At 38.2% G+C, this 27,828-nt stretch overlaps 2 protein-coding genes across 2 annotated transcripts; one reads left to right on the forward strand and one right to left on the reverse strand.

Annotated features, from left to right (window-relative positions):
• Nucleotides 1–1,532: 1,532 nt before the first annotated feature.
• Nucleotides 1,533–9,164, forward strand: LOC139114012 (ciliary microtubule inner protein 2B-like). The gene is made up of 6 exons (XM_070675485.1): nucleotides 1,533–1,737; nucleotides 5,298–5,533; nucleotides 6,257–6,426; nucleotides 7,226–7,316; nucleotides 8,381–8,602; nucleotides 8,926–9,164. Exons 1-6 carry the CDS (start codon nucleotides 1,676–1,678, stop codon nucleotides 9,015–9,017), a joined length of 873 nt encoding a protein of 290 aa, XP_070531586.1. The 5' UTR covers nucleotides 1,533–1,675; the 3' UTR covers nucleotides 9,018–9,164.
• Nucleotides 9,165–12,822: 3,658 nt separating this feature from the next.
• Nucleotides 12,823–27,820, reverse strand: LOC139114801 (uncharacterized). Its single transcript, XM_070676734.1, has 5 exons — nucleotides 27,378–27,820; nucleotides 22,588–24,347; nucleotides 19,881–21,368; nucleotides 19,057–19,662; nucleotides 12,823–18,358 (listed from the first exon to the last, which is right to left on the reverse strand). Exons 2-5 carry the CDS (start codon nucleotides 24,329–24,331, stop codon nucleotides 18,150–18,152), a joined length of 4,047 nt encoding a protein of 1,348 aa, XP_070532835.1. The 5' UTR covers nucleotides 24,332–24,347; nucleotides 27,378–27,820; the 3' UTR covers nucleotides 12,823–18,149.
• Nucleotides 27,821–27,828: the final 8 nt, after the last annotated feature.

The raw sequence follows: 27,828 nt of genomic DNA on the forward strand, positions 1-27,828 counted from the left end.
ACTTCGGACATATACAGTGTTCATAAAACAAAGTTAGGCCTATTACACCGAATTGTTGTTAAAACAAACGAGTATTTTTTGACAGGTAAAACAACGAGACATAAACAAAGGGACCGTTCAGTTTTTACGCCCGGGGGGGTGGCAAAATCTTGTCGCCGGTGTTCAAAAATATAGACCCCCCTGCATTTTTCGTGACAAAAAGATGACCCCCTTCCCACTTTGTCAGACGAAAAAATTTGATGACCCCCCCCCCCCCTGAAAAATAACCAAAACCCATATGTCAAATTTACCCGCACGGTTTGGATTTGAACTCCGGTACGCGGCGCACTTTATTCGTGTAGCAGAGATGCCAGTGCACAAACTTCTCAGCCACATCCATGCAAACGTCTGTCAATTAGGACGACTATAAGGCAATTTTTAACTTCATTTCCATAGACAACTTATGTCCATGGACATTGTATAAAGTAAACTTTATTGGAGTGGTTCGCCAAAGGCAGCCCTCCGGTTAAGATGGTCATGGGCCATTACGTAAAGTCAACTTTATTCTAGTGGGCAACCAAAGGTGGCCCGCCCGTAAAGAGGGTCGATCATGGCCATTGCATGAAGTAAACCTTATTGGAGTGGGCCGCCAAAGGCGTCTGCCCGTTAAGAGGGTCATGGGTAATACATAAAGTATATTTATTGTAGTGGGCCGCAGAAGGCGGCCCGCCGGTAAAGAGGGTCGATCATGGCCATGGCATAAAGTGAACTTTATTTTAGGTATTATGTTTTTGAAAATGTGTGACCCCCCTTTCCTACCAGTGAAAAAGCGATGACCCCCTTCGCGGATTCCAAAATTACGATGACCCCCCCCCCCCGCTGGATATTGCCGCCCCCCCCCTCCCCCGGCCGTAAAAACTGAACGGTCCCTAAATGACGATTCTTGAATATTAATACGGATAAAAATTAATAAACAATCGAAAGTTGCTTGTTGGTAATAATACGAAGATCTTTTTTTTCGGATTTATTTTACTTTATTTGTAAACATCCTTTATTGAAAACATTCCAGGCACTTTTAGGCAGTAGGCCAATCCGGACAGGAATAATAACGGTACAACAATGTTCAGAACATTAGTATGTATCTGTATGTAATAGCAATACAAATGAGAGCTCAGACAATAAAAATATATTATTCTGTATTTGGTTCTGACTAGTAACACGTGCAGCCTAAGATATCTTAAGTGAAGGTAACTATTTATCGCCTCAATATCAACACCATTGTCAGAATTATCCACTGTACCGCATCTTTATTGACGGCGCGTTTAATTTTTCTATGACGCGGGGACATTCTCGTAGCTCCCGCCTCCTACTTCACTCTTTACATTTCCGGCTCATCAATAATGGATTTTAACAGTGCGTAGATTGTTTACCGCCGACACAAAGTTAACCGAGCCGCGCGTCCCGCTAGCAACCACCTGACTCAGACTGTCGCGAGGCCGTAGCTTCCTTAGCAACGGCGAGTCACGAGTGCCATTGTCCAGATAGAACGCGCTGACTTCAATGGTACACCTCGAGTGATTGTGTCCAATCGTTGCTGCGTACGACCCATATGTAGACGGCTAAATTCCACAAAAAGTTGAGTAGTTACCGAGTAGGCATATCTTGTGGAGGGGAAAGCGCAGAGTTTTCAGCCAAGATGCCGCAAGAAAGACCGGGAAAGAGCATTTTGATGACTCCAGATCCCTACCATACACCTGGGTAAGTGTTGCTATTAGAGGCAATTTCGTTTTCTCTTCACCTTTGACTAGAAACGCCGGAAATATTCCTTTTTTTTCACTGCCATCTGCTTTGAAAAATCCATCAGTTTATTGCTTCTGGAAATTGACGTCGTGCCCTTGTCTGTTATGACTTCAAACATTGAACAACATACTGTGTTTTGGCTACAGTGAAGTTTTATAGAATACATTGTCTGTGGTAGGTTGGTGAATGTCCCAAAACCGATATGTCACATCGAAACACGATAAGTTAAAAAAGTATCGCATGTCTGGCGGAAAATAAGATTGAATTAACTTAAAGGATATAGACATTTATTTTATTGTGGATTTCTACAGAAGAAAGAATGAGATGTTATTTATTCAAAACGTAGCTATCTTTCATCATGCAGAAATTACAACATTACAGTTTTTCACTCTTGGGACGGCCTAAAAAGGGGGATAATATTTCATAATTGAGTCGCTTGGCAAACTAAAGACCTGTCATTATTTCAGTGCTAGAGCGATTCAAGTGGTATGTTGTGAGGTTAATTCTCTTTTAGTCCCATCACAATATCGTAGAGTTTATTTTTATGAGTCTTACAATTGAATGCTAAATTACGGCCCTATGTGTTAACAGTTTATGAATCGACGTAGCTTTAATAGCAAAGGTTGCAAGCAACTTGTTTGAAACCGTCATCTTTTGAACTGTAAGTTGCGACTAGAGCGGCAATTCAACACCAATACTGTTTACATCCACGATTCTAGGTTTGTCAAAGGAAGGTCTTTTGCCGAGTATCGCGTGGCGGTATTTCATGTTACGGTTGCTGGGACTAAGTTACCGATGTCTGTTATTGTAACGAGTTTACCATAACAGGATAGTCAATAAAAAGTGCCGATTACAGAGTGAGCTTACTGCATACTGACCTCTCCTTGGAGTCACCAACTGTCGACGTAATCCCTCCAAATAATATTACAAGTTGCTTCTAAATCATGACATACCTCTCATTCTTAGTAACATCGACATCAAACAACAATATTATAATTGAGACAACGAAGCTTCTCGTGGTTACCCGCAGACATTCTTAATAAGGTAATTACTGAAACAAAAGCGACCTATTAAAGCAGGGATTTAATTACCAAACTGAATCACAGAACTTGAAATGGACATTGTGACGGACACGATTTAGCGATTTTGCTTCTATTGTTGATTAGCGAGGAACCAAATTGGTGTGATAACTTGTGGCTATTCAGCTGAACAGTGGCACGTTTGTTCCGAACTCAACATAAAAGAAACTCACTCATATCAATTTCTCACCAATAATGGCTGCAAAGGTCATCTAATGTACCCTAACTGTTAAATTGTGGACATAGCAATGGACAGTCCCAAGAGAACTTTAAAATCAAGCGCACTTAAATTGTGAACATTTTTCTTTTATCAAAAGTTTATATCATCTTAATAATCTCATTGAATTCTTATTTGCAAAAAAGTAATACCAGTCAATTCACTATTTTACGAGGGCATAAAGATAAACTATTTTTCTTTGACGAAGATTGTTTCAGTTATCTTCCTTGATACAGATTTTAGTCAATGCGCTTTTCCTCGCCAGTTAAATCACCGTGTTGCCTTTTAGGCGAATTGATAAACTGGGTTACGTCAATTGGTTGTCGATAACGTAATTCAGGTGATGCCACACGATGATGGCGATGATGTATTGCCGCCAAAGATATGATTATGTGTTTAGAACTGATTAGTTGTTTTGGTATGAATATCTCAACTCAGCTCCAAAATAACATGCTTCATTTTGCACTTGTGCTTGACATAGTCTTAAACACCATTACATTGCATGACATAATATGAACTTTCCAGAAAGCATAGGCTCAATCACTTAAGCTAGCAGCGATGCAATCTGATTAAAATCCCCAAGTGAGGGGAGGACCGCACAAAATGATGACCATAATACGATGACGTAAAAGACCGACCCATCGTTATATCGGATTTTAATCAGATCGGCAGCGATGTTATATTAATATTTTTTACGAGAAGCTACAGTATCGAAGGTCAGAATCTTCTTAGTTGTTATGATTTCGCTTACGTCTTTCAGGGACAGCCAACAAATTTATTTCGAGGAATTATAACCAGATGTGCTTTTAAAATGTAAATTTACAATTTTTTATGAATTTCACACAAAATTACATGTAAAAACTGAAAGAGAGAGTGAAAGCTAACTTCTTGCTACGATATAAAACAATTTTCTCCCGCCTTTTTGCCCCCCCCCCCCTTTTCATGCCCCACAGGAAAGCTGCCATCTTCCAGTCACATGAAAAAAAACCTGAAAAATATCGGTGTACACAGACCCTTTATCATTTGGTATTTAGAAAAAACCACAAAATACTTACAGATTTATGTCTTTGATGTTACCGGGGTAATATGTGATTTCCTGACAGTTTACAAAGAGCTGTCATCTGTCATGGTAATTCAGCCACCTTGAATGATATTAACAAATTATCATATCTTTGCCTTCACCATGCTACATCGAAACAAGTCTGATGTTACAGAATCAGACGTAGTTACCTAGAATCTAACCTCATCGGCGATGAATAGCTATCTTATCAATCTTTACCCTCCCATCTATGATCTTTGCCACGTCCTGATATTTATTGATTAAATGCATTAATAACGGATTTCCCTTTTAAGTCAAACTATTCAATATAAATTTTGTATTCGACAAAACAAAATAGAACATCTATCCATATACTGACCACATACAACAAGAGCGATATTTCCATGGTGACTTACATAACTCTTTACTCTTTATCTTATATGAACATTCATAATATGATATGTCGCACTATTTAATATTTCCTCTGCTTAGCGCGCGACAGGTCGATGGTGCCAATCTACGGATATAACAGGCCGCCGTGGGTATACGTAACATTTTTAGAACTCTGAAACATATGAGAGAGAGAGAGAGAGAGAGAGAGAGAGAGAGAGAGAGAGAGAGAGAGAGAGAGAGAGTGAGAGAGAATAGATAGACGGTGATATTGGACGGAAAGGAAGGCTGAGGGATAAGAGGAATTATAGATTTGGATTTAAGGAGAGTAGGAAAGGTTGATTACAATGGTGATAATGACGTATATTAACGTAAATGGACAAACACGACGCATCTTACTCATTTAAGTCTCATGCATGAAGTGAAATTGTGTGTATTATTTGAAAATGTTGTTTCCATGTGTTTTTTGCAACCTTGAGTGTCTTTAATTTCGAAAAGTGTGGGTTCAGGAACGGTAAAGTATGGTATGAGCCTGAAGCAGGTCATGCCTGTGTTGAATGCATGTGTCATTTGATGAAACCATAGTAACGCTCAAATGCTCAGTGAAACCATGAGGACGTATGACGCAGGCTGGATGGAGCCTTTCCATTGTCATGCACACTTTTGAATGACTTATGTGATGTGTCTCATGACAATATCAGGACACTCTGTTGTATGTGATGTAATGTAGGGCACCTTTAACTTAAAGGTAACTTGGTCGGATAATCATTGAAATTTCCAACTTTCAACACAGGTACTGCGGATTTTGTCCACAGTTTAAGTATCAGATTGGCGAGACCTTCGGCAAGACTACATCACGCCTGCTCACCAATCCGGGAGTGGCGAGCTCGGGTCGCCCTGTGCTTGCCGAGACTTATCCTCGACCAAGCACAGAATTCGAAGTCGATCAGCGTGTGGAGTTGGTGAGAACTCGTACCCAGAGCTGGGGTGACCAAAAACTTGTCACAAATATGGTGCCCGGATACACAGGTAAATTCCCACCATCTGACATGGTTTATTTCCCCACTTCTCAACAAACGTCACCGCATAGCTACTTTGGCATGTGTAGCACAAAATATGGAGGCGTCATCAGCAATAGCATTTACAGATCTTTTCGTATAGGTCGTTGAACACGACAGATTTTAAAGAAATTTGCACATTAAAAATGAACTTCAATTGAAAGCAGAAATGCTAATTGTGAGTTAACGTGCAATACAAACGCATCCATGATAAGAGGTGGGGGACTGACAAGAGCACCTTTAAGTTGATATGGAAAGACATTTTTCCTTTGGTTGAGAGTAAAAACGTCATTGCTTTGCAAATTTACTTTCGGTCAGTTCATTAACCTAGATATAGGAGCTTAGTTTCAGATTTGTTAGAGTAGTCATGTAAGTGCAGTCTGATAAGGTAGGATGAGGTAATTGTTTCAATTCTTAGTTCAGTTTAACTTATATTAATGCAGGTTTTGACGTGAAAAAAAAAAACTGTACGAACAAATTCTATGAAGTTGCAGTAACTGAAAAGTCAGCTGCAGAAGCGTCAGGAATTAGCTGAATGTGCAACATCCAAAATAAGATGACTAAAAATTATATAAATTAAACAATTAATCAAAAATTCCTAAAGTTTGCTTATATTTAATTATGTTCGGTGTACTCCTTTTGGTTATATACACGTCGGTACTAACCATTCTTCCGACTTGAAATATTTTCAAAGGGTACATCCCAAAAGGTCAACACTACTTCGGCACTAGGTACGCTGACAGTTCTCTCAACGCCATCTCAGACTTCGAACGTGACCAACGAGCCCACTCCCAAAAAATGGATGAGCTGCGCATGATCAACGCCATACAGTCTGGTAGAATGTCAGACCCTACTTCCAAAAAGGTAAACACAAAATGATATATGTCACTTCAAGTTTTTTTGACAAATTCATCGGGTTGTTGTTTGAAGAGAAAGCTTTAATGAGAGATAGATTGTAGCAGGTACAAGATGAAACGAAAGTCACTACTTTGGCCGTATGGTACGTGATTGCAAACCTCCACAAGGCTGAAAAGTTGGCAATTGAACCCTGAACACATAAAAGTTCAATAAACGTGTATTTTTACCTTGAAGATTATGCCTACAACATTTGACCTTTCTGTTTTTATTGATCGAATACCATTATGATATTGCTTGGCATAAAGATATTCTATTGTGTGTTTCCTTTGACACACCTTGGAGAAATAGGGTAGGTCAGTCAGAAACTTTTTATTTTATAATTGTATTATGGCGTGACCAATCAAAAACAACAAAATCATATATATGCCATTTTTTAAAAGAATAAAATAGTTTAGAATCGGAATTTTTAAATAGACTAGTCCGGATTACAAACACAAGTATTTTTTCATTTGACGGACATATGCAATTTGACTGGAATCATAATTCCTAAACAGGACGATTTGAATCCACCTTGTAAATGTCATCAACACAATCTAATAAGAAGCCGTTCAAATTTATCTATACTCGATATTGAAATTTTGTGACATGCATATTGGCCACTTTCGGTATTTTCGCCGTATCGTTTCGTTATTATCTCAGATTAAAGTGTTATCTAAGGTTCAAAATGCTTCAAAAATCCCGTGAAAGGTCCAACGAAAATTGGATTGACTGTTATTTAAAAAATTATTTTTTTTTTCTTCTGCAGCTGTTGACAGCCCGATACCCATCACCCTTGAAAGCCGTTTCTCCTACTGCCAAACCATACTCGTCAAAGTTTCCAAGCAACATAGTACATCGCCATATTGGATGAGTAACGACAACCCAGGGAAATGCTTCATGTCTGGTATATAAGCTACGTCTTATATTAGATTGAATAGTCATCCAATTGTCAATTGATAATTTATCGTGCAGTGTTTAACCATTTTAGCGCCAAACTCAATTTTGTAGACTTTAACAAATATACTACGGTAAATTTTTTAGTCGTTTTGCCAAACTTTTGATAAAAAATTTAGCAAATGATATGTGATGTCCATTTGGTCCAAAATTATAACAAAATTAAAGAAAAATGTAATATATATCAAAATTGGTCAAATGTCAGACTAAAATTTTGGTGGGAAAAAATTACAGCACTCAAAGGAATAACTGATTTCCTCCATATGTACGAAACATTCACCTGTCATGTATTTGGTAGGACTTTATAGACCACGCCCTCACCGTGAGTGGTTACCTCTATTTCAATTCTTCTTTATTTCAGTACTGTTGGCCACCGGCCGGCCAAAAAAAGTACAGCAAAGTATAACAATAATTTGATACATAGCCTAGAGTGCTTCAGTCTGCCTATTACCTAAAATCATGTCTATACGTTGCATTGCATAAAATATGTATCTGCTAAGTTTCCTTAGAGTCTTTACATTTTCAGATGATAGCAAAGTACTAAACTTGTACATAACAGGTGGGTTGAAATAGTACAGTGGAATAAATTGGATTCTTAAATCTTGGTATTTTGGGCAAATAAGCAAAAAGTGAAATTCGTCTTCGACTTGGTTCAAATGACACAACTCACAAAGTCTGTTACACCGTGGAGTTTTGCTCCAACGCCCGGTTTCAATATTCAATGTATGAGCTGACAATCTAAATTTACATAGAGCAAGCCTAAACACTGAACACTGAGTGGTTACCTCTAGTATGTTATGCTGATGATTGTCGAGTACCAGAGGTAATTGTGGACGTTAAGGACATGGCTAGGAAATAGTGAGAAAAGCTACCAAATACATCATACTGATCAGGTAAATACTCTTTTACATTTAAAGGATATTGGTTGTGGATGTCAACATGCAAATCTTTCTAACTTTCCTTAAAGGTTATACTGGTTTCGTTCCCAAGGCAAGAGGACTTCTGGGAATGGGCTATCCAAATCTAACCCACGACGCCCTCAACGAGTTTACCACGGAGTTTGCTAACATGGAAGCGCGACGAAGCCAACCCGTAACCCTAGAACGACCAGCGATGGTCGTACGAGATACTAAACTAATTTATCCTATACATTCTGGTCTTGTGCCGCATTATACCGGGCATATACCTGGTGAGTCATACAAAGCGTCGTATTACTAAAAATCTAGCGCTGCTTGGGTGGTGGTTCCTTATAGAACATAACTTTCTTTGCCACTTCATCCTCTCTTATCTGTTGTAATGTGACCTCAATTGTGTTGTTGCAAACAGTAAACGCTGACCCGCAAATAATTGCATATCCAATTAAAGAATATGTGTGTATGATGTCAGATGCTCGTTCCGAAAAACTCTTTAACCGTCTCGACACCATCCCTCCAACAACGAGAGACGATGTATACTCGTACTATATAAATCTTACGTCTTTCATCTTTTAAATGTTTGCTTCACAATTTACAGGTCAGAAGTTCCGGTATGGTACGACTTTTGGTCACAGCACGCTGAACGCGCGAAGACTTCCACGCGGGTCACTACTGACGGCTACCTTATAAACACCTTTAGTGTTCCATACAATACCCGTGGCCCAGCTCTATATCATTATCATCCGTGTTTTCAAACATCTCCACTACGTCGCGTACCCAGTAGGGTCATATACTTTCATACATTACGATATGGATTTTTTATCGTAAAAATCATGTTGATGGAGACAATTCCTGTAAATAAAAATATTCTTGCCGCCAGAGAAACAATTATGTTGGTCAGTTTGTGAAGTTTGAGTGGTTTTTATATAATTTTGTACATTGTAATCAAAGCACGGGGTCAATTGGGTGGAAATTACACATCCACATTAAGCTTATTTGATAGCTAAATCATGCATTTGTGAAAATACTCTTAATGTTTTTGGGCAGAGGTACATCACGTTAATTACACTGATATTTGAATAGAGAAAATCCAAAGTTTACAGGTTCAAAGATGACATCTAGTTATCTTTTGCACCACATTCGTGTATGGATTCACCAAAGCCTTTCATCCTGACTTTTATGGCACCTATTTGTATCCAAGAGTGTGATCCGAACTATACACTTGGAAGGTGAGACGTCAGACTTCATATTTCCAAGTACGGGGGTCTACTCTTCATGTTGATAATAGTGTGAGAGAACCCTAGGGACATAAGACGCTATCAGTCATAGCAAGAGTGTAAAAAAATTAATAAATTTATGATTATGAATACTGTTGATATAAATTATATATTTCTGTCATCATTGTATACTTACAAAAGTATCCACTGCACTCGAATCTTTGATGATTAGTTTTCATGCCAAATTCACGCAGTTGTAGTACAGACCCTGTTATTGATAAATTTATGATTACGAATATTCTTAATAAAAATTAATATTTCTGTCATTATTGTATTGTTATAAAAGTACCCTACAGCACTCGAATCCTGAATGATGATCAGTATTTATGCCAAATTCACGCAGTTGTAGCACAGACCCTAAGAAATGGTCAATATTGTTTGCAGCAACAGCATTGAACTGTACCTAGATGCATCTACCGTGGCAGTACAGTGACCGCTTGCATCAAGATGCAATGCTACTGCTGCAACTAATATTGACCATATTCCTGAAGGTCTGTGCTACAACTGCGTGAATTTGGCATAAATACTGATCAATGTGATCACTCAGGATTCGAGTGCAGTGAGGTACTTTTGGAACTATGCAATAATAACAGAAATATATAATTTTTATCATCAGTACTCATAATCATAAATTTATAATTTTCTACACTCTTGCTATGACTGATAGTGCCTTATGGTCCTATGATGGGACAAAACATATGTAATTAAAACAAGGGTTTTCATGCAAACTTTGCACATGCCTCTTCGACACGCCAGATCAACACGTTTGATTTTAAAGTGACAAAGTCGGCCATTTTTCATGAATTTTGTTTGATACGAGATACTACTTATATTGTTTGACATGTTGAAAAATACTGAATGAATGGGTGACCATGCATATATTCGACCCCGGTTTTAGACAAATTAAATGAAACCATGGCGAAAATGAATTAATGGTCATGACCATTAATTTATTTTCGCGATGGTTTAATGTATAGTGTCTAAAACCGGAGTCGAATATATGCATGATCATCCATTCATTCAGTATCTTTCAAACAATGTAAGTAGTATCTCGTATCAAATAAAATTCATGAAAAATGGCCGACTTTGTCACTTTAATAAGATATTTTTTCGTGTTTATTTTATGTGAAATTTACAAAACACTGTCGTATATATAAATAAAGCGATTGCCCCTAAAATCAACAGAATAGCTATATTATATATAGGCAATATCAAAAACAAAAATCAAAAGATTCCGTTCTGTCGACTTTTATGAAATCACAGGGCATACAATTTAAGACCAACTCACAGAAACGTCATTGCTGAAAGAACATCTCATGCTGCAGTTAACATTGGTACAATCTGTACGGCACTTTCAGAAAAATAAAGTTTAAAATATGTTGATTCATCTTTTTTCTTGTTCGTTTTTTGTTCACAAGAGTAATCCCCATTACATGTAATACGGTGTGAGTTACCAGTATGTAAATTCGGTGTTCAGTTTCTGTTTGCTTTCTTTTTCAATTTAGCAAATTAGCTGATTGCAAAATTCGAATATTCTATGACCGAACGTCGCTCAAAGGGATCATAGTTTTCACATGGTTGTAAACTGAGACCGTGATAATATGACCTGGAGCCTCTAATTACTTCCCTGAACGAGCCAGAGTACATACATTGAGTTGCCTCGTAAGGATAATTTAAGGAACCTTTGAATCGATCGATCTTCCTGACAAACAAATTAACTTGTATAAACGTTAAGTACAGTGTGACCTACTGGAAGTCTGTCACTATCGTTCAAAGCAGAATATCGGTGGCCGTGTCGTAAATCCAATCAATCAATTTATGATCCCATGGATAACACTGACTGCAAGCCGTGATTTGGACAACGAATGAAACTTTCAAGACACTGAGTAGGTTGATAAAAACAGTGATAGAGAGAGTGCCTTTAGCATAAACTTTCGACAAGAGGACTGGGACGAATGTTAATAATAAAAAAGCTGGCCTGAAACGACAATACGCAACTTTTGATGGCAGTTTTCAGCATTTTCGTATTCTTCTACCAAAAGAATGTTGAAATAGAGAGTATTGGCTCGTCTACAGAATTATTGTGCATAATATGCAAGGATTTATTTTTATGTGTCACGTGAACTCTAGTCAGGAGAAAATTCAGTTTTAGACTAACATAGGAGGTTAGTCACAGGATACCTCGACAACATATTTCAATGTAATTTTTGACAGAACTAGAAACCCAACAAGTTGAAAGGTGTCGGAAACTATGTTAAAGGTATTTTATTGCTTTTAAATGGGTTTGATATGATCGAATTTTTATCAAGACAAGGATAATGTAACTTTTCAAGGTTTTTTGTTTTTTTTTTTTTGTGTGAGTTGTAGTCCTATGGTGGACTCAGATTCCATGATGGATTCGTGACTTGTGAAGGCTGGCAACGCACTTAGCATTGTACCTGTGAGTCGTTTAAGGATTTATCATTGGTCGTTATTTCATGTTGTGGCATTAATCTACTTCGGTTTATATCACTTTTCGAGGAGAATTTTTGTAAGTCTTCGACGACAGTGATATACACGGCAGTAAGAGGCTCTTTAATCTTTTATGAAGGCTAAGAAAATAAATTAAATCACTTTCAAAATTTGCCTTTCAATGTCTTCAAGATCATTGCAAGTATGGGAATTAACATGACCCTCACAATAATTTGTGTTCGTTACAGGCAGTGTTCGTGACGATGCCAGTTCCCGTTGCCCTTGCTAAGGACATATTCGCTGAGAGCGCTTGCACTGGTTCTTAACGAGCATGTCTATTGAGAGATACTTCTGGAAATGCTTAATATGTGTAATCTTAATGTAAAATTGTATCAATGATATTGTGTCGTTGAAAAAGAATAAAGAAGGCCTGTCTACCCCCATTAGGCATGTTAAATAACGCCCGCCCCCTCAAAACATCAGGCACTGTCACACAAGATAAATCCGATCATGATGTAAATATAGGTATGTACTGCATTTACATGAAACGCAACTTGGAGGTACACTCCACATTACATAGGGTTGTGATAAATTGATATATTCATTTTACAAGAATTAGCCTACATATCAGTCTCTCTCTCTCTCTCTCTCTCTCTCTCTCTCTCTCTCTCTCTCTCTCTCTCTCTCTCTCTCTCTCTCTCTCTCTCTCTCTCTCTCTCTCTCTCAAGAAGAAGAAAAAGAAAAAGAAGAAAACAAACAACACAAAGTTAAGTGTGGCATTTCAATTCCTCCATTTGATGGAAATTACAATATCTACAATAATTACATCACAATTACAATAATCACACAAAACATTAACAAATACATGGCATTGGAGATTGTTTAAAAATTTCAAAGATTCCATGTCTCTACACAAAATCACTTTTCTGACTTAGCGGTTTTTTTATCGATGAAATTTTCAAGGTAATAACAACATGATGTGATGATCAAATCTATAAAAGTACACATGAAAATCGTGGTTTCTTGCCTATAATCCCACGTGACTGCCGTCATAGAGTTAAGTAAAATATACAGTGCAATTGTTGGTCCTACCGATTAAAATGATGATTGTAACACACATAGTGATTGCAAATGTCAGGCCAAAGTAAGTTAAGTCCAAGTTTTGTTTTGCGTCCACTCAAATTCCGTCTGGAAGGCGGTAGGCGGTTACGAAATAACAAAAACCCAACTTGGCTGTATTTGACAGTTTTCTTACACAATGCAGATTGGATTTCTGTATTAGACAGTATGCTTCTAGCGTGTACCGTGTCAAGTCGCTACATGGTCCAATGGTTGTAGTATGACTGACGTGAAGAAGTGTGTTGATGAAATGTTAAAGTCATGGCTTGTTTATCGACAAAATATCGCCAATGCTGAATATTTTGCAAGATATGTTAATGGTTCTTCCCCCCCCCCCCCAATTCTCCAAAAATCTACGCGTGCGCAGACCTGAACAAAGAATCTACTTACTCTAGCCCTCAACCATTTGAATCACCGATAGTCTGATTAAACTGGACAGAAAAGTACTCTGCTGTGGGCTTTCACGTTAGTTTTAAAGAGATAAAATTTACAAACGCACACATGAAAATGTATATAACGGCGATAGCAGATAAGACGCGTTCACAAGGCCGAAACTCAGTACATACGACATGTTTTAGAATATAGACGTGGAACATATCAATGGTTTGCAGCTAATTACGGCATTGATGGATTATGTTTTAATACATGTTTACTCTAAGACGGCAGGTAATCACAGTGTGACTTTTCCTTATATGGTCACTAAAGCAATTGAGGAGTCGTTGACGTCAGAAATGTTGACTATTATGGATTTCATTGTGTGCCTCCAGATAACCTGTGATCCGCGGCTGAAGTAGGTCGAGGTGCATGGTGGGAAAATTTAATCTTTTTCATTAAGGCTGTAAAGTATTTAGTAGTTGGAGCTGAACAAACAAACAGACGATTGCATTTGAAATGACGACTGAAAATAAAGAAACTACAGCTTCAATTCAACGCCTTGCTATGAGCTGGACTCCTTTTCCAGCTAAAGTTTTGTCAGATTGTGTACGTTTATGGCCCTGGAGATTGAATTTTCATAGATTGTATTGAATATTACCTCAAGTCCTTGAGTTCACTTCGGATAATACGTTTTTCCAGAACAAAATTCAATAATAATCACGCCATTGTTTTACTGTCATGTCATTAGAGGTGTACAATGCCGTTGACGTTTTTTTTATAATAAAGACCTAAATCACCTTTATTCTTCGTAATGCTGAGTCGTGATCAATAAAACTACAATGATGCCATTACCATCATGGCAGCGATGATATGACCACTGAACGTTGACATCAATCAATTTGAGGACTGTACAATATGGATTTACAGTCACCAGGTTAAACTTAGATAAGAAAGTACTATCATATTATATTCAATGCAATAGATGGTGAAGATTGAGTGTACGCTATCCATCCATTGACGGGTTTGTGTAAGTGTTATTAAATGAGTATGTATAAAATGCTTTGTTAACCATCAGTTACAACCGAGAAGCTTTGCGAAATAGTCGGTTCAAATAGCAATGATGATCATGGTAGAAAATTACTATCAAAATGAAATAAAATATGCTGAAATGTACGACATTCTATACTCTGATGCTTAAGATATGAAATATCTCTAAAACAGTATATTGACATGATTTAATATCAAATACTGATCGTAGTGATTATTGATTGAACAAAATACTCTAGAATACGAGAAGAATAACTAACATATGATTTGAAACATTCATTTACAGATATAAATATTAAAGCCTCTACTGATACACTTATTATATTTTTCTCGTTTCTTGCGCTTCGGTCTTTAAAATCACATTGTAAACAGAGTCTTGTAAAATCACACTGTAAAGAGATATTGTAAAGAGATATTGTAAACAGACGCTGTAACTTAGTCTTTGATTATATCCCTCACCGTGACAAAGACAACTTAGAATCATCTACTAGCAAAAGCCTTCAATAGGCATTTCAAAATATTCTATAAATGCTTTAAGATAACGTGAACAACACAACAACTTGTTAATGCTAGTAGTAGATATAATTAAGAAGCTCTAAAGGATTGTCACATATAAATTGATGAAATCATGCCGGAATGTAATTTACACTCAGATTTCCGAACACTATTTAGTCACGTGACGAGTACACTGACCGAGCGAGACGGTAATCTAATGTATCCGTGTGTCGCCCACAGCATTATATGAATAACAACTTTCTATTATCACAAGTTACTTTGCAAAATCGAACGTATATACTATAACGTTTCCACTTTCAAAGTACAGAAAATTTAGAAAACAAAAAGAGTTTAAATAGTCCTGATAATACCTAAGATACTGTAGACTTGCTATTGATGATAAGGGAGCGTTCAGTTATTATGGCCGGGGGTGGGCCGGCAAATTCTTCCTGCACATCAGTCAAAATAAGTGCACCTCCCTACCCGTTGTACCTAAAAATTGATGACCCCCCTTTTCAGATGACAAAAATTTCATGACCCCCCCCCCCCCCACATTGCTTGAGTAAAGCTGCACACACAAACACCTCAGGGCGGGGTATGAAGCAATAGAATAAAAAAAAATCTTAGATTTTTTCAAATGACCTTCCTGACAAACTCACAAGGTGTTAATGCTCAGATTTCCCTTCTGACTTGCTATAATTTTGAAATTACCCTTCACAGGGATTGGACAGAAATTACAGGTGGATCGCAATATTTTTGTGCAAGCGTGTGTGTACAAAATTTTGATAGTTGGATTTAATTGAAAATCAGCTGTTGATAATGTTGATTCACTATACGTGGTAATGTATGAGAAAACTATATAATACTTTTTCAATGCAAAACTATATCTATGCATTTACAGATATTTGATAATTTACATAAATGTACTTTAATGAAATAGGGTTGTTACAACTGGCATGTGGACAAAGAGTTTGACTGAAGAATTTCACCAAAAATGTTGATCCACTATACATGGGAGTCAATGATAAAATTGTGAATAATTTTTTTTCCAATGAAAAACTTGGTATACTTGTGCATATACAGACATTCAATAATTAACATAATTGTACTTGATTAGAATATGATGGTTAAAGGTGCATATTATGTGTACAAGAAATCTGATTATGGAATTTCACTGAAAATGTTCATCCACTATACATGTGAGTCTATGAGGAAAGTTCGAATAATTTTTTTCCAATACAAAAATAGGTAAACCCGTGTATTTATGTACTCTCGATTGTTGATATTAATGTACTTGATTAGATTAGGGTAACAAATGGATGTGTTTTGCCAGAAATTGGATTTTGGAATTATACTAAAATGTAGATTCACTGTACATGGGAGTCTATGAGGAAACTATGAATAATTTTCATTTTAAAGTACTTAGGCTAGGATGGTTAAAGGTTGATATGTGTGCAAGAAATTGGATTTTGGAATTTCACTGAAATGTTGATTCGCTATACATTGGAGTCAATGAGAAAACTAAGAATAATTTTTTTACAATGCTGAACCAAATTAATTTGTGCTTTTATAGGTGTTTGATAATTGATACAAATGTACTTGATTAAAATAGGGTATTTTAAAGTTCAGATGTGGACAACAATTATGATATTGGAATTTCACCTAAAAGTATTATTTAACTTTTCATGGTACTAGTAGTCTCAGTACAGGTAACTGTTAAATAATTTCCCTAACAAAACTTGCTATATCTCTATAATGTAAGTAACAGAAATTGTTCATTGCCCTCAGTGAGCTCGATTTACAATAAGACAAGCCTCATAGTTGCCAAGACAAGATGTTCATGTGACAGATAATTATACTTTTGTTCAGATTTACAGTTGAATAACTTCAGAGAATGAAATCATGCAACGAAACATTTTTTATCTCCCAGAATATTTCTGAACACTGAAACTGCTTTTTGACGGGACGGATACTTATGAAAATTAAGTGACCCCCCTCTGAGCTGTTTGAAAAATACATGACCCCCCTTTGTAGTTTTCAAATTTGAGGTGTCCCCCCCTGGATTGTGCCGGCCCACCCCGGCCACAATAACTGAACGCTCCCTAAGCTTACAGTTAGGGAACAAACGCAGAACAGGCCAGTTCTTCGAAACGAAGATAAATACGCACAGTAAGCAAGTCTTGAAAAGCGAAAGGACACGTAAGCTACCTGAACTTGTGCACTCTAAACGTTAAATATTTATCAATTTTCTATTTCAAGAATAACAAAGCCAGAATATAGAACGTATTATGGGAATAATGCTGCCACGATTAACAGGTGGTTAGTATTTCAGTGACATATTAACATAAATGACCCATTCAGTGACATATTAACATATATGACCCATTCTACGCTGGGGTCATGGTATGGGGGTCATAGTATGGGGGTCATTGGAGCGCTCTTCACATGTGTTTGAAACTTTCACGAGAATCTGAGCTTCAATAGACATTATACATATCGATTAAAATTGTACATATTCTGCCAAAGCTGCGGGAAAAATATCCTAGTATTCAGGATAATGTCACTAAACATCAGTATGGTTCTGTAAGTTTGTGTTCAACGCGAGTTATTCTCGGTGAACTTATCTCTATCTAGAATGTCTAGGCAATAGTACTACTTTTACATTTATGCACTTTACCTGTGGTTTATTTCAGTAGGCGTTTGTCATTGATATAGTCCTCTTAGGGCAAATTTCAGATTATTTTGAAGACGTAGGATATGGACGACAAACCTCCCCGATATCCATGTAAAGACCAAACCCTAAATCGTACGTGTCGCTGTTTTTAAAACCAGCGTATTGTTCACGTCCTCTCAAGAAAGCGACACGAGTGATGATATCGTGAAACGCGCATCGCCATGTAATCCAGCACAAATGTTTCGTCCACGTCTTTGTTCTGATATGTTTTGACAATCTTAGGCTTAAACATATACATCCGCAACTTAAAGCTGATTAAATACCTGATAAGTTAGATGTATCTATCTATTATTTTATTCCAATGTCGTGTTGCTTCTCCGGTTATTAAACCTCCTTGGTCAGCACGAAGCAACTGAGGTCCGGGGGTTTGACGTCAGTAAAACACTTCTCTCCTTCACATTCGTAGTCCTTGACATGATCAAACTCCATTTTTGCTACCATCCCAACTTCCTTGGCAACCGCTGTTGTCAAAGGATGAGTGTAAACTCCACACACTCCCTTATAATTGTTTGCCTTGGCGACCTTCAATGTACCTACACAGAATCGAAAAGGAAAAATAAAATCACATAAACTATTTAGGGTAGTATGCGTCTCGAAGGTGAAAGACTTGAACTTTTGCTCAAACTTTCCTCAAGGAATCTTTCAACTATTCTCTTTCAAAATCAAAAATAAAAATTTGGAGTCGCCTTGCAACTTTTGGTACTAGAGAAACAAATTACCGTATCCAAGATATCCAATATTTGAAATTCAAAATGGCCGCCATCCCTGTGTTAACTCTATGGAGAAAAATAAAATGTTCGATTTTCAAAAAACAAAGACGGTAAAAGTTTTTCTTTTACCAAGTGCTTCAAAATGTACCCCACAAGTGGTAGATCAGGACAGAATTTGAAAAGTTTGAGTCTCAAAATAATTGTCCCCGAGGCGAGTTCTACCTTAAGGAAAACCGAAGTTTTTATTTTCAAGAATTGTAAAATATATAACAAGCAGTTTAATATCGAAATATCAGACTGTACGTAATATCGCCTTCTATATTCTAGTATTGATTTATCAAGCGGATGTCGTGTTAGAGTCTGTTTTCCTCTTGTGACTATTTTGTAATTGTGTAATGTATCTGTTACTTCGTCTCTTAAGACATATGATCACGAATTGAATTTTATCAATACCTAATGCCATGTCTTTCACCACATTTATGTGATATAAATGAAATGCCGAGGTAATATATGTACATTACCGATTTCCATTAATTTCTGCAGTGGGGCCTTTAAACTGATATCTGTGTCTTCGGATATGACCGTGGCTAATCGTATCAACCATTGCTTTACTTCCTTTACGTCTACGATGTCACGTGCTGTCTTTTCCAAGTAGGCGCTGTAGTTGGCGAATGCCTTCATCTTGGGCAAGTTTATCTGTTCCAAGTTGTCAGCATCGTCCACTTTACGCTCGTAGAAGTCCATGTTAATCATCATGCCGACTATCTTACGAGTTCCCAGCTGACGTAGCAGGAAGGAGTAGTCCTTGCCATCGATAGCTACCATCTTCATACCGGTGTCAAGAAATGATTTCTTTTCCTCTATCGGTATATCAACTGCTGCTGTAAGAGGTTCACTTTTCACGTAGCTATCCACTGCCAGTTGACAGCCTATCTCAAGCTCATTGACTGTAGACTCATGAAGTGACACTATTTCGTATCCCGGGACTTCGAATTCGTCATCGTGATCAACGTTTCCTGAAGTCTCGTACTTTGCGAGATCGGCGAGAGTCTCAGCCTGGAAGAAGTACGTCATGGTCATATTCAATCCTCCTTCTTTGAGTTTTTTAACGGTTTGAACTGCATTAACTGCAAGTAAAATCACATTTAAATAGTTTAATACAGTTTCCCCTACCATTAACAAACACCTGCCTTACACTACCGCCACACAGGAAACGCAATCATTCACAGTGATCGAGGAACCGAAATAATCATTTTTTTTCTACACAGAAACTGCACAATAGCAAAGTCTTGATGAGTTGAATGACTTTGGAATATACATAAGATAACTTCTCTATTTCACTTACTTGAATCTCCACCAAGTTGAAAGAAATTATTCTCCAAAGTGACGTCATCGGATAGTTTCAGAATATCTCTGACAACTGACAGTACCAACTTTTCTTGAGGTGATTTTTCGGGAGGTTTTGGCACTTTTGCCTCTTCTTTCTTCTCCAAGTCTGTTTGATGTTCAACATCTGCTTTTCTCTCCTCATCCACGTCGCCACTTTCTGTATCATCGTTGGTTATCTTTGACCCGACTTCATTTTCTCCATTTTCTTCACCGTCTATTTCTTTGCATACATCAGGTGTCGCATCTTTAGCTACACCTTTGTCATCATCGTCTTCATCATCAGAGTCTTCGGATGAAGATGACGATGAGGAGGAGGAAGTGGAGGAGGAGTTTGAGGAGGATGTCGATTTTCCATTTGCATTTAATTCATCGGTTGGTGTATTCGGAGGAGTCGGTGCTCTTTGTTGTTTCTGATTTGGAGACTGATCATCGTCTTTCTCTTTCGAATCCTCCAAATCAGTTATTTGTTTACTTTCTTCATTACCATTCTCCTTTGTTTGTTCCATTTCTTCATCCATTTCGGTTTTCTTGACAATTTCTTCAACAATCTGTTCTATGACAGCTTCATCTTGGCTACTGTTTTCACCATCATCCGTTGATGATCCGTTTTCTTGATGTTGTTTGTCCATTCTTATTAACTTAGCCTGCTCTGCAGCATGATCTTCCGTTAATTTGATCACTGCAGCCTTTGATGGTTCCTCAGTTGGATGATCTGGTTCTACTACATCTTCATCAGATACCAAATCTTCATTGTCTTTCTTCTCTATTTCTTGTCCACATTCATGTTCCTCAACCTTGGTCACATCCACTTCATGATCTACCTTTTCAACTTCAATAGCTCCATCGCCTTCGGTTTCCGCATCGCTAGCTTCACCATCCACTTTCTCTGCATCACTCAAGTCTTTCTTTTCTTTTTCATCTTCTTCTTCACCAGTATCTTCATCATCTTCCTCGCTTTCATTTTCGTATTCACTTTCTTCTTTAGTTTCTGCATTCAACATCTTATCTTCTTCCGCATGCACTTCTTCCTCAACCATTTCAAACGCCTCTCGTATCTCCATATCCAACTCTTCTTCCAAGGCCCTTTCCTCGTCCAGTCTCTTTTGTTCTTCTTCTTTTCTTATCCTTTCTAATTCTTCTTCCCTTTCCTTCATCTGTCTTCTCATTTCTTCCAATCTTTTCTCTCTTTCTGCGGCTCTTCTTTCCTCTTCCTCCTGTGCTTTTTTCATCATTTCTTCCATCTGTTTCCTCCTTTCTTCTGCTTTTCTAATCATTTCTTCCTCCCTCTGCCTCTCCTCTTCTGCTCGTCTGGCCAGCTCCTCCTCACGCAGTCTTTGTTCTTCCTCTTCTTTAGCCCTTCTCTCTTCCCTCTTTTCTTCTAATTGTTCCGGTGTAAGCTGCGAATCTTTGTACACTTCATATAAACCATCAACGTCTATTTTGCCTGGAATTGTGAAATTTAGTAAAATTGTTCCTTGTTACTCTTATTTAAAATTTAATTTTTTAAATCAGATAACGTTACGATGACAAGCAAACGTTTTGGACTCATTGGTCTCAAACAAATAATAGCAGCCAGTGAAAGTCAAAATGTACGACATGCGACACAAGTCATAAATTACATTAAATTCTTACGTTGATGAACTGAAACAGATATAAATATACGATTGCTGATTCTTTCCCTAGCCGTGAAAACAGACTGAAGTTGATTTGATCAAAAGTCTTGGCGTGCGCTCTATTAAACATCGCTTTATTATTTTACGAAAATAGTCGGCATATCAAGATGCTCATTTCTGATTAAATGTGGTAATAGTCAATCATATTGTACCCCATTGATTGCAAATGTTTTCAAATTTGGTAAGACCACAACTACAAAAGAAAATTGGCTTAGGTACACATTACACTGAGATCGTCTTATAAAGAGTAGGTGTCTAATTTACTCTGAGCAAGACTTAGTGTTCAAATAAATATTTAACTTTTTTCCAGTTTAATCTCATCAATTAATTTCTTTAGTCTCCCTGCAACTGACACAAGAGTAACTATTTTACTTTATTGACGTAACACAGAATCATGCAAAATATATGATTCGGTCGATAGAACATTTTTTGTCATGGTTTTCATGGCAGAATTTACCGAATCTACTCAAAATGCTATAAATTATGAATATTTTTGTTGAAAAAATCCGAAAATGAATTTGATGTTCCAAAACAGTTAAATCATTTCAGTAACCGTTTCTGCAGATTGTACTGACCCTAAATGTGACGAAACATGTTGCCAAAGGCAACATCCAATGATAAAAACACATGTTGATCGGGAGACGCCGAGTGGAAGTGTGCCTTGGGCCATCTATATCGAGGACAGGTAATCGCATGGTATGGGCATGGAAGTATTTTACAACAATGTTTAACGTAAGGAAAAAAGTGAACACAACACTTTGAACTTTGACCCCTACATTGGTATCGAGTTGTTGTCATGGCGATCCAGGTTCAGTAGAGCTTTTGATTGATGATGCATTCTGAACACTGTGAATCGTTGTGCACCAAAGAACTTTCACCAGTTTTACTATGAGTATGACGTCTTCAGCTTCTTTTAACATTAAGCGATTCATTGCAAACAATAGAAAAGAAAACAAGAAACAAGTCACTTAAGTCAAAAAGGACACTCACCATTTGGTAACAATGGAAAACTGTCCACCCGTATAACACCCTTGGGCATGCTAAAAGACGGTAAAGTAGTGGCAAGGTGATCTCTGATAGTACTTGGATCGGCGCCAGGACTCATATCCCTTGCTATGTAGTATGCAACAGCTAGTTTACTTTCATCCTCATCTATGTGACAGAATACGTGAGCACGCATAATACCGGGAACCTCATAAACACCAGCCTCGATTTCGATCAAATCGATCCTGAAGCCCCTGATCTTCACCTGAGAGTCGGTTCGTCCCTCGAACACTAGGTGCACATCCCCCGTTCCTGACGAGTTCTTCATGGCCCGGACGTAGTCGCCAGTGTTGTAGAGGACAGCATGCTGAGGGTGATAGTCGAACGGATTGTACTGGAACCGTTTGGGCTCCTTACGACCCTTGCCGCGATCGCCATACCTGTCATAGCAACCATATTTTCCGTTGGTGTCGTTTGTGGTTCCATTGAGATAACCGTCGCTTAAATTAGGGCCACTGACATACGCAACTCCAAGCTCACTGATGTCAACTGGTTGCATATTCTCATCTAGTACATAAATATTAGTATTTTGGATTGGTGTACCTATTGGTATTTTCCCCAGGTGTTTACAATTTTCTATGTCATCCATCGTGTACTCGGAGTGTGTGACGTCACCCGTGAGCTCTGTTGCTCCCCAGAGGTTGCAAAGTATTCTTCCTGGAAGCTGATCGAAAAATCTCTTGGCGAGTTGTATGGGTAACACTTCACCGGTCATAACCCAGTACTTTAAAGACTCTAGCTTTCCCGAACCCTTTGAGTCCGATTGGTTCGACAGAGAATTTACAATTTCGTCCAGAAGGCTGGGAACTAACATCACCCACGTGACGTCATGGTTGTCAAGGAGTTCGATGAATCTTGCTGGAGTAGAAGTGATGCAGTAAGGGGCAACAACGATGGGATTACCACGCAAAAGAAAACCGAATATTTCAGTAATTGAGTCTACAAAACTCAGCGAGGCTTTGAAGCAGCCAACGTCTTTACTTGTGAAGTAGAATGAATTCCAGAGAGCAGAGACGCGATGGAGGATTGCCCTATGAGAAATAATGACACCTTTTGGCAGGCCAGTTGATCCTGAAGTGTATAAGATACACGCTGTCGAAGATTCCCCATTTGACATGAGTTTGTCTCGTTCGTCTAATCTATACAAACTGAACAAGTTCTTGTTTTCATCCTCGCTTTGAAGCTGATTTATCAGAAAGACTTGAGGTGCTCTGACTGTTGGAATGTCTCGCATCACCTTCATCATAGAATCGTTATGTTCTTCTTCCGTCAAGACGCACACTGGCCTAGCCGTCTCTATCATTCGCGAGAGACGTTTCGTCGGATACATTGGATCCAAGGGTAGATATGCGAGTCCAAGTTTGAGGATGGCAAAGATTGCAACGATAACGCTGTCTGAAGGTCCCATGTGAAGCCCAACGCATGCCGGTGTTTGCCATCTTTTAACGATCAGTCGCTTCCTGATAGAACGAGCGAGTGCGTTGGCTCTGGCGTTGAGTTCATTGAAAGTGACGATCTTGTCGCCGTAAATAATTGCAGCTCTGTCGCCTGCTGTGCCACCAAAGTACGGAATCACAAGGTGTTCCAGAGTACTGTGTATTGTAGTTGCTGGCAAATCAAACGGGAAAGATATTCGCTCTCCCCGCAAAACACTGACATTCTCAGCGGTTGGGTTGCTACTCCAAGACATGGTAGATGTTGCGGAACTGAAAATATAATATGAAAATATAAATCTATCAGATTCAAGATACAGTATAAGCAAGTAAATGCAAATACAGTACATTTATATATTGTTTAGTTGACTGGATTAAATGAGACAAGAACATTACCCTCTGTGTACACTTGTATCTCGTTCATAACCTTTACTGTGGGTAAACGCCGTATTAGAAGTTGACTATGAACAATGACCTATAAAATGTGATTCTTATCAACTATTTCTACACCTCATGACCCTGTTAAAAGGTGGTATTTCCGGTTTATTAGTTTTATTCAATGGCAGAAGAACCTACAAGCGGGCGTCATAAACTCTGCATTCACGTATTTGCAATATTCCACCAACGTTCGTATTCTTTACTACTACTTCACGACTTGTCAGATTTCCATTGATTGATCCCGTCTGGCATCTAGCTGACGCTTGTCAGTTATTGAAATACCTCAGTTGACGAGATCAAACATCGAGTAACTGGTCCGTGGTATTCTGTAATCGCTTGTTTAGTAAAGGTCCGATAAATCAAATACTCTTATGTTGTTATGAATGGTAACGTCTTTCCTGAACCACAGGGTGTTGTCTACATGTCCGTCCCGAGGGGTGGGTAGGTGTTTCGTTGTATCGCTAATAAAGATATATTCTACCAACCTTTGGTGTTTCGGTCTTAACTTAGCACTGCCCTTGACAATATACGTTTTATCAACATGCTGCGTCTATTATCTGATGAGTTTGAGTGCCTAATTAGCCAAAAGTAATCAAGGGTAAATTACTAATCTGTGGACGCTCTCACCAGATTATCACCCGATTAAATTTGACAAAGTCAATAACGAACGCACCAGCAAGGTGAAGACAGTTATACCTTGCTGGTGCGTTCGTTATTGACTTTGTCAAATTTAATCGGGTGATAATCTGGTGAGAGCGTCCACAGATTAGTAATTTACCCTTGATTACTTTGGCTAATTAGGCACTCAAACTCATCAGATAATAGATGCAGCATGTTGATAAAACGTGTATTGTGAAGGGCAGTGCTAAGTTAAGACCGAAACACCAAAGGTTGGTAGAATATATCTTTATTAGCGATACAACGAAACACCTACCCACCCCCGGGGACGGACATGTAGACAACACCCTGTGCTGAACTATAGATCAGGCAGGTTCTGTTCCTGTTTAACATTGCAAATTATCTGCTGGCGTCATTAGAAATATTCTTCTCAGTGACAATATTCTATCAATATATTTCAAGCGAGTGTTATATTATAAATAGTAGGAACAGCTAAGGAAGGTACATGGTGTTGGCAAGTTTTTGAAATTACTCAAACTGGAATGCAGTGGACTGTGCCGCCTGTAATCATAATCTTATATAGATGAAAGAATGTAATGAAAACAAACTGTAAGTATATAAGTTCTGTATCGCGTAATAAGAATGGAGAGAGCGTGCACAGGAGAAGAGCAATACCAATAAATATTGGAAGAGGGGGAGTGGATAGTTTACGTAGCAGGTTGAGGGTAGATGGGAATTTTATATCGGGGAGAGGGATAGTGGGGTGTTGACGGAAGATGACTCTGGGTGGGGAAAACGTTAAAATTACAAATTGTAAAAGAGGGAAGGCAGTTCTGAACAGTTTTCACTTTCCTTCCAAGTGTTTGACAGTTTTTGAAAACAAGCGTGTTTGGTTGCCTCTTGCTGTGGTCTTCATTGTCAATTGCCAATTTTGTGATTGTATTTTCTGTTGATACTGATGATCAGCTTTGTCGTCTGAAATGCAATTTGTTTATAGCTGTCTTTGCTGTAATTTTGTCTGCATTAGATCGTTCTTCTCCGTTTGTATCTGCCTTTCTCCCTGCCTCCCAGTCTCTCTGCTTCACTACCATGTATGTATATGTATATGTACCCATGTAGGTATATCTTTTTCCCGTTTCCACCCTGTCTTACTAAATTTTCCTTGTATGGACTATGAATACAATCTAATAGCCTAGTATCTTTGCATCCTTACGTGCATGTGATAGTACTAAATGTACAAAAGTTTTATCACAAACTCGAATCGATCAGTTGAATAGTTTCCCCGTGTACATTGTAAAAATTGATGTCGTTGCATTGATTGTGCATCTCTCAAATGATTAAATAACCCCATTACAAGTAGCCCTTGAGAATCGAGGCATTTTGAAACTTAGTCAAATTAAATCCATATTTTGTTATATAGCTACGTGCCATCATAAACGGAAAGACCCGAATCAGATCACCTGTTTGATACCAAAGGTTGCTACCGTGGATTAAACTTAAATCGCTACTGAAACGCAAAGATACAAATGTCAACAAAGGAACAGTGAGTGAACAGTCATAATGAATTGTTACATGTTTCATTGGACGCCAGCGTTTCAAAGGTCATACGTAAGCGATGCTGAATGCTTGCCTTCGATGGAGAGTCAATAGGGCGTGTAGTAGTAAAGGTCCCGTATGCGACCATACTGTCCCTGCGACCAGCACCAACATTCCCCAGTGCTGCCAGCGTATAGAACGGAATTATACATTGGGAACGACAGCTCAGCCTGGCCAGTAACGTGGCTTTTATGTCAGGGTTACATAAGACATACTCGCCTTGGTAAACTTTTTAATTGCCAGATGTATATTATCGAGTACATCTTAAGTTACATCAAAATGTATTTAAATGTTGCCATTGTACACATAAGTAGTGTACATAAATACCAATATTTAAATATCTTCGAAAGAAAATCACAGGGCGTATGTTGCAAGAAGGCCTCTTTAAATTGATATAGTCACCTGACGTGCGTTGAAAAGATTCATAATTATTTTGAATTGGATTAAGGGAGATAGACTGGGATTTCATTTCGTGTCTTAAAATACCTCAGTACATAGATTCGTGTTAGCCTCCAACCGATATACCTAAGTTTCACTTCCCTAAACTGTTAACCACACAACATTACGTTCTGTCCTAGATTTACCCTCTGTGCAATAGGAAAGGGCTTGAAGTTGCTGCAAATATGACCCGATAATAAGATTTATACATACCTTCTTTGCACGCCGCTTTTGAAATCTGGCTCCTGTTAACAAACGCTGCTGGGAATTTCACCTCTACAAGTGCGATTACGTCGATCACGATAGCGTCCCTCGCAACCACGAGACCAACCCACTATTTGTACGGGACGCTGTAAAAAAGTCCGTCACTTGTGTACGGTCAGTGTGTCCCGTTATTTGCAATTAAAATCCTCTGTAACCAGGGGTTGCCGCAAATACCAAGATAAAATGCTTCAGTGCGAATCATCAAGATACTTAGAGCGAAACCAATATGAATTCTACACCCGACACTTTCGTCTCCTCGATTTCAAATTGCAACGACTGTTCCACAAACGCTGCTCTTGGTCTATTTTTTTCAATGCGAGCTTCCCCTCTCCAGGCGATCTCTCTTTTGTTGTCAATCTAATCTCGTAAATCCACTGACCAAGACCAAACTTGGCTCGAT

Source organism: Ptychodera flava, chromosome 16 (assembly GCF_041260155.1).
Source record: "Ptychodera flava strain L36383 chromosome 16, AS_Pfla_20210202, whole genome shotgun sequence".
NCBI lineage: Eukaryota > Metazoa > Hemichordata > Enteropneusta > Ptychoderidae > Ptychodera > Ptychodera flava.

Coding starts and splice junctions, on each gene's coding strand:
- LOC139114801 (XM_070676734.1), bottom strand. CDS start 24,331: ATGTCTTGGAGTAGCAACCCAACCGCTGAGAATGTCAGTGTTTTGCGG. Junction 21,369..22,587: donor TTTTCCATTGTTACCAAATG/GTGAGTGTCCTT, acceptor TCACAATTCCAG/GCAAAATAGACGTTGATGGT. Junction 19,663..19,880: donor TCAACTTGGTGGAGATTCAA/GTAAGTGAAATA, acceptor TTTTACTTGCAG/TTAATGCAGTTCAAACCGTT.
- LOC139114012 (XM_070675485.1), top strand. CDS start 1,676: ATGCCGCAAGAAAGACCGGGAAAGAGCATTTTGATGACTCCAGATCCC. Junction 6,427..7,225: donor CAGACCCTACTTCCAAAAAG/GTAAACACAAAA, acceptor TTTCTTCTGCAG/CTGTTGACAGCCCGATACCC. Junction 8,603..8,925: donor TTATACCGGGCATATACCTG/GTGAGTCATACA, acceptor CACAATTTACAG/GTCAGAAGTTCCGGTATGGT.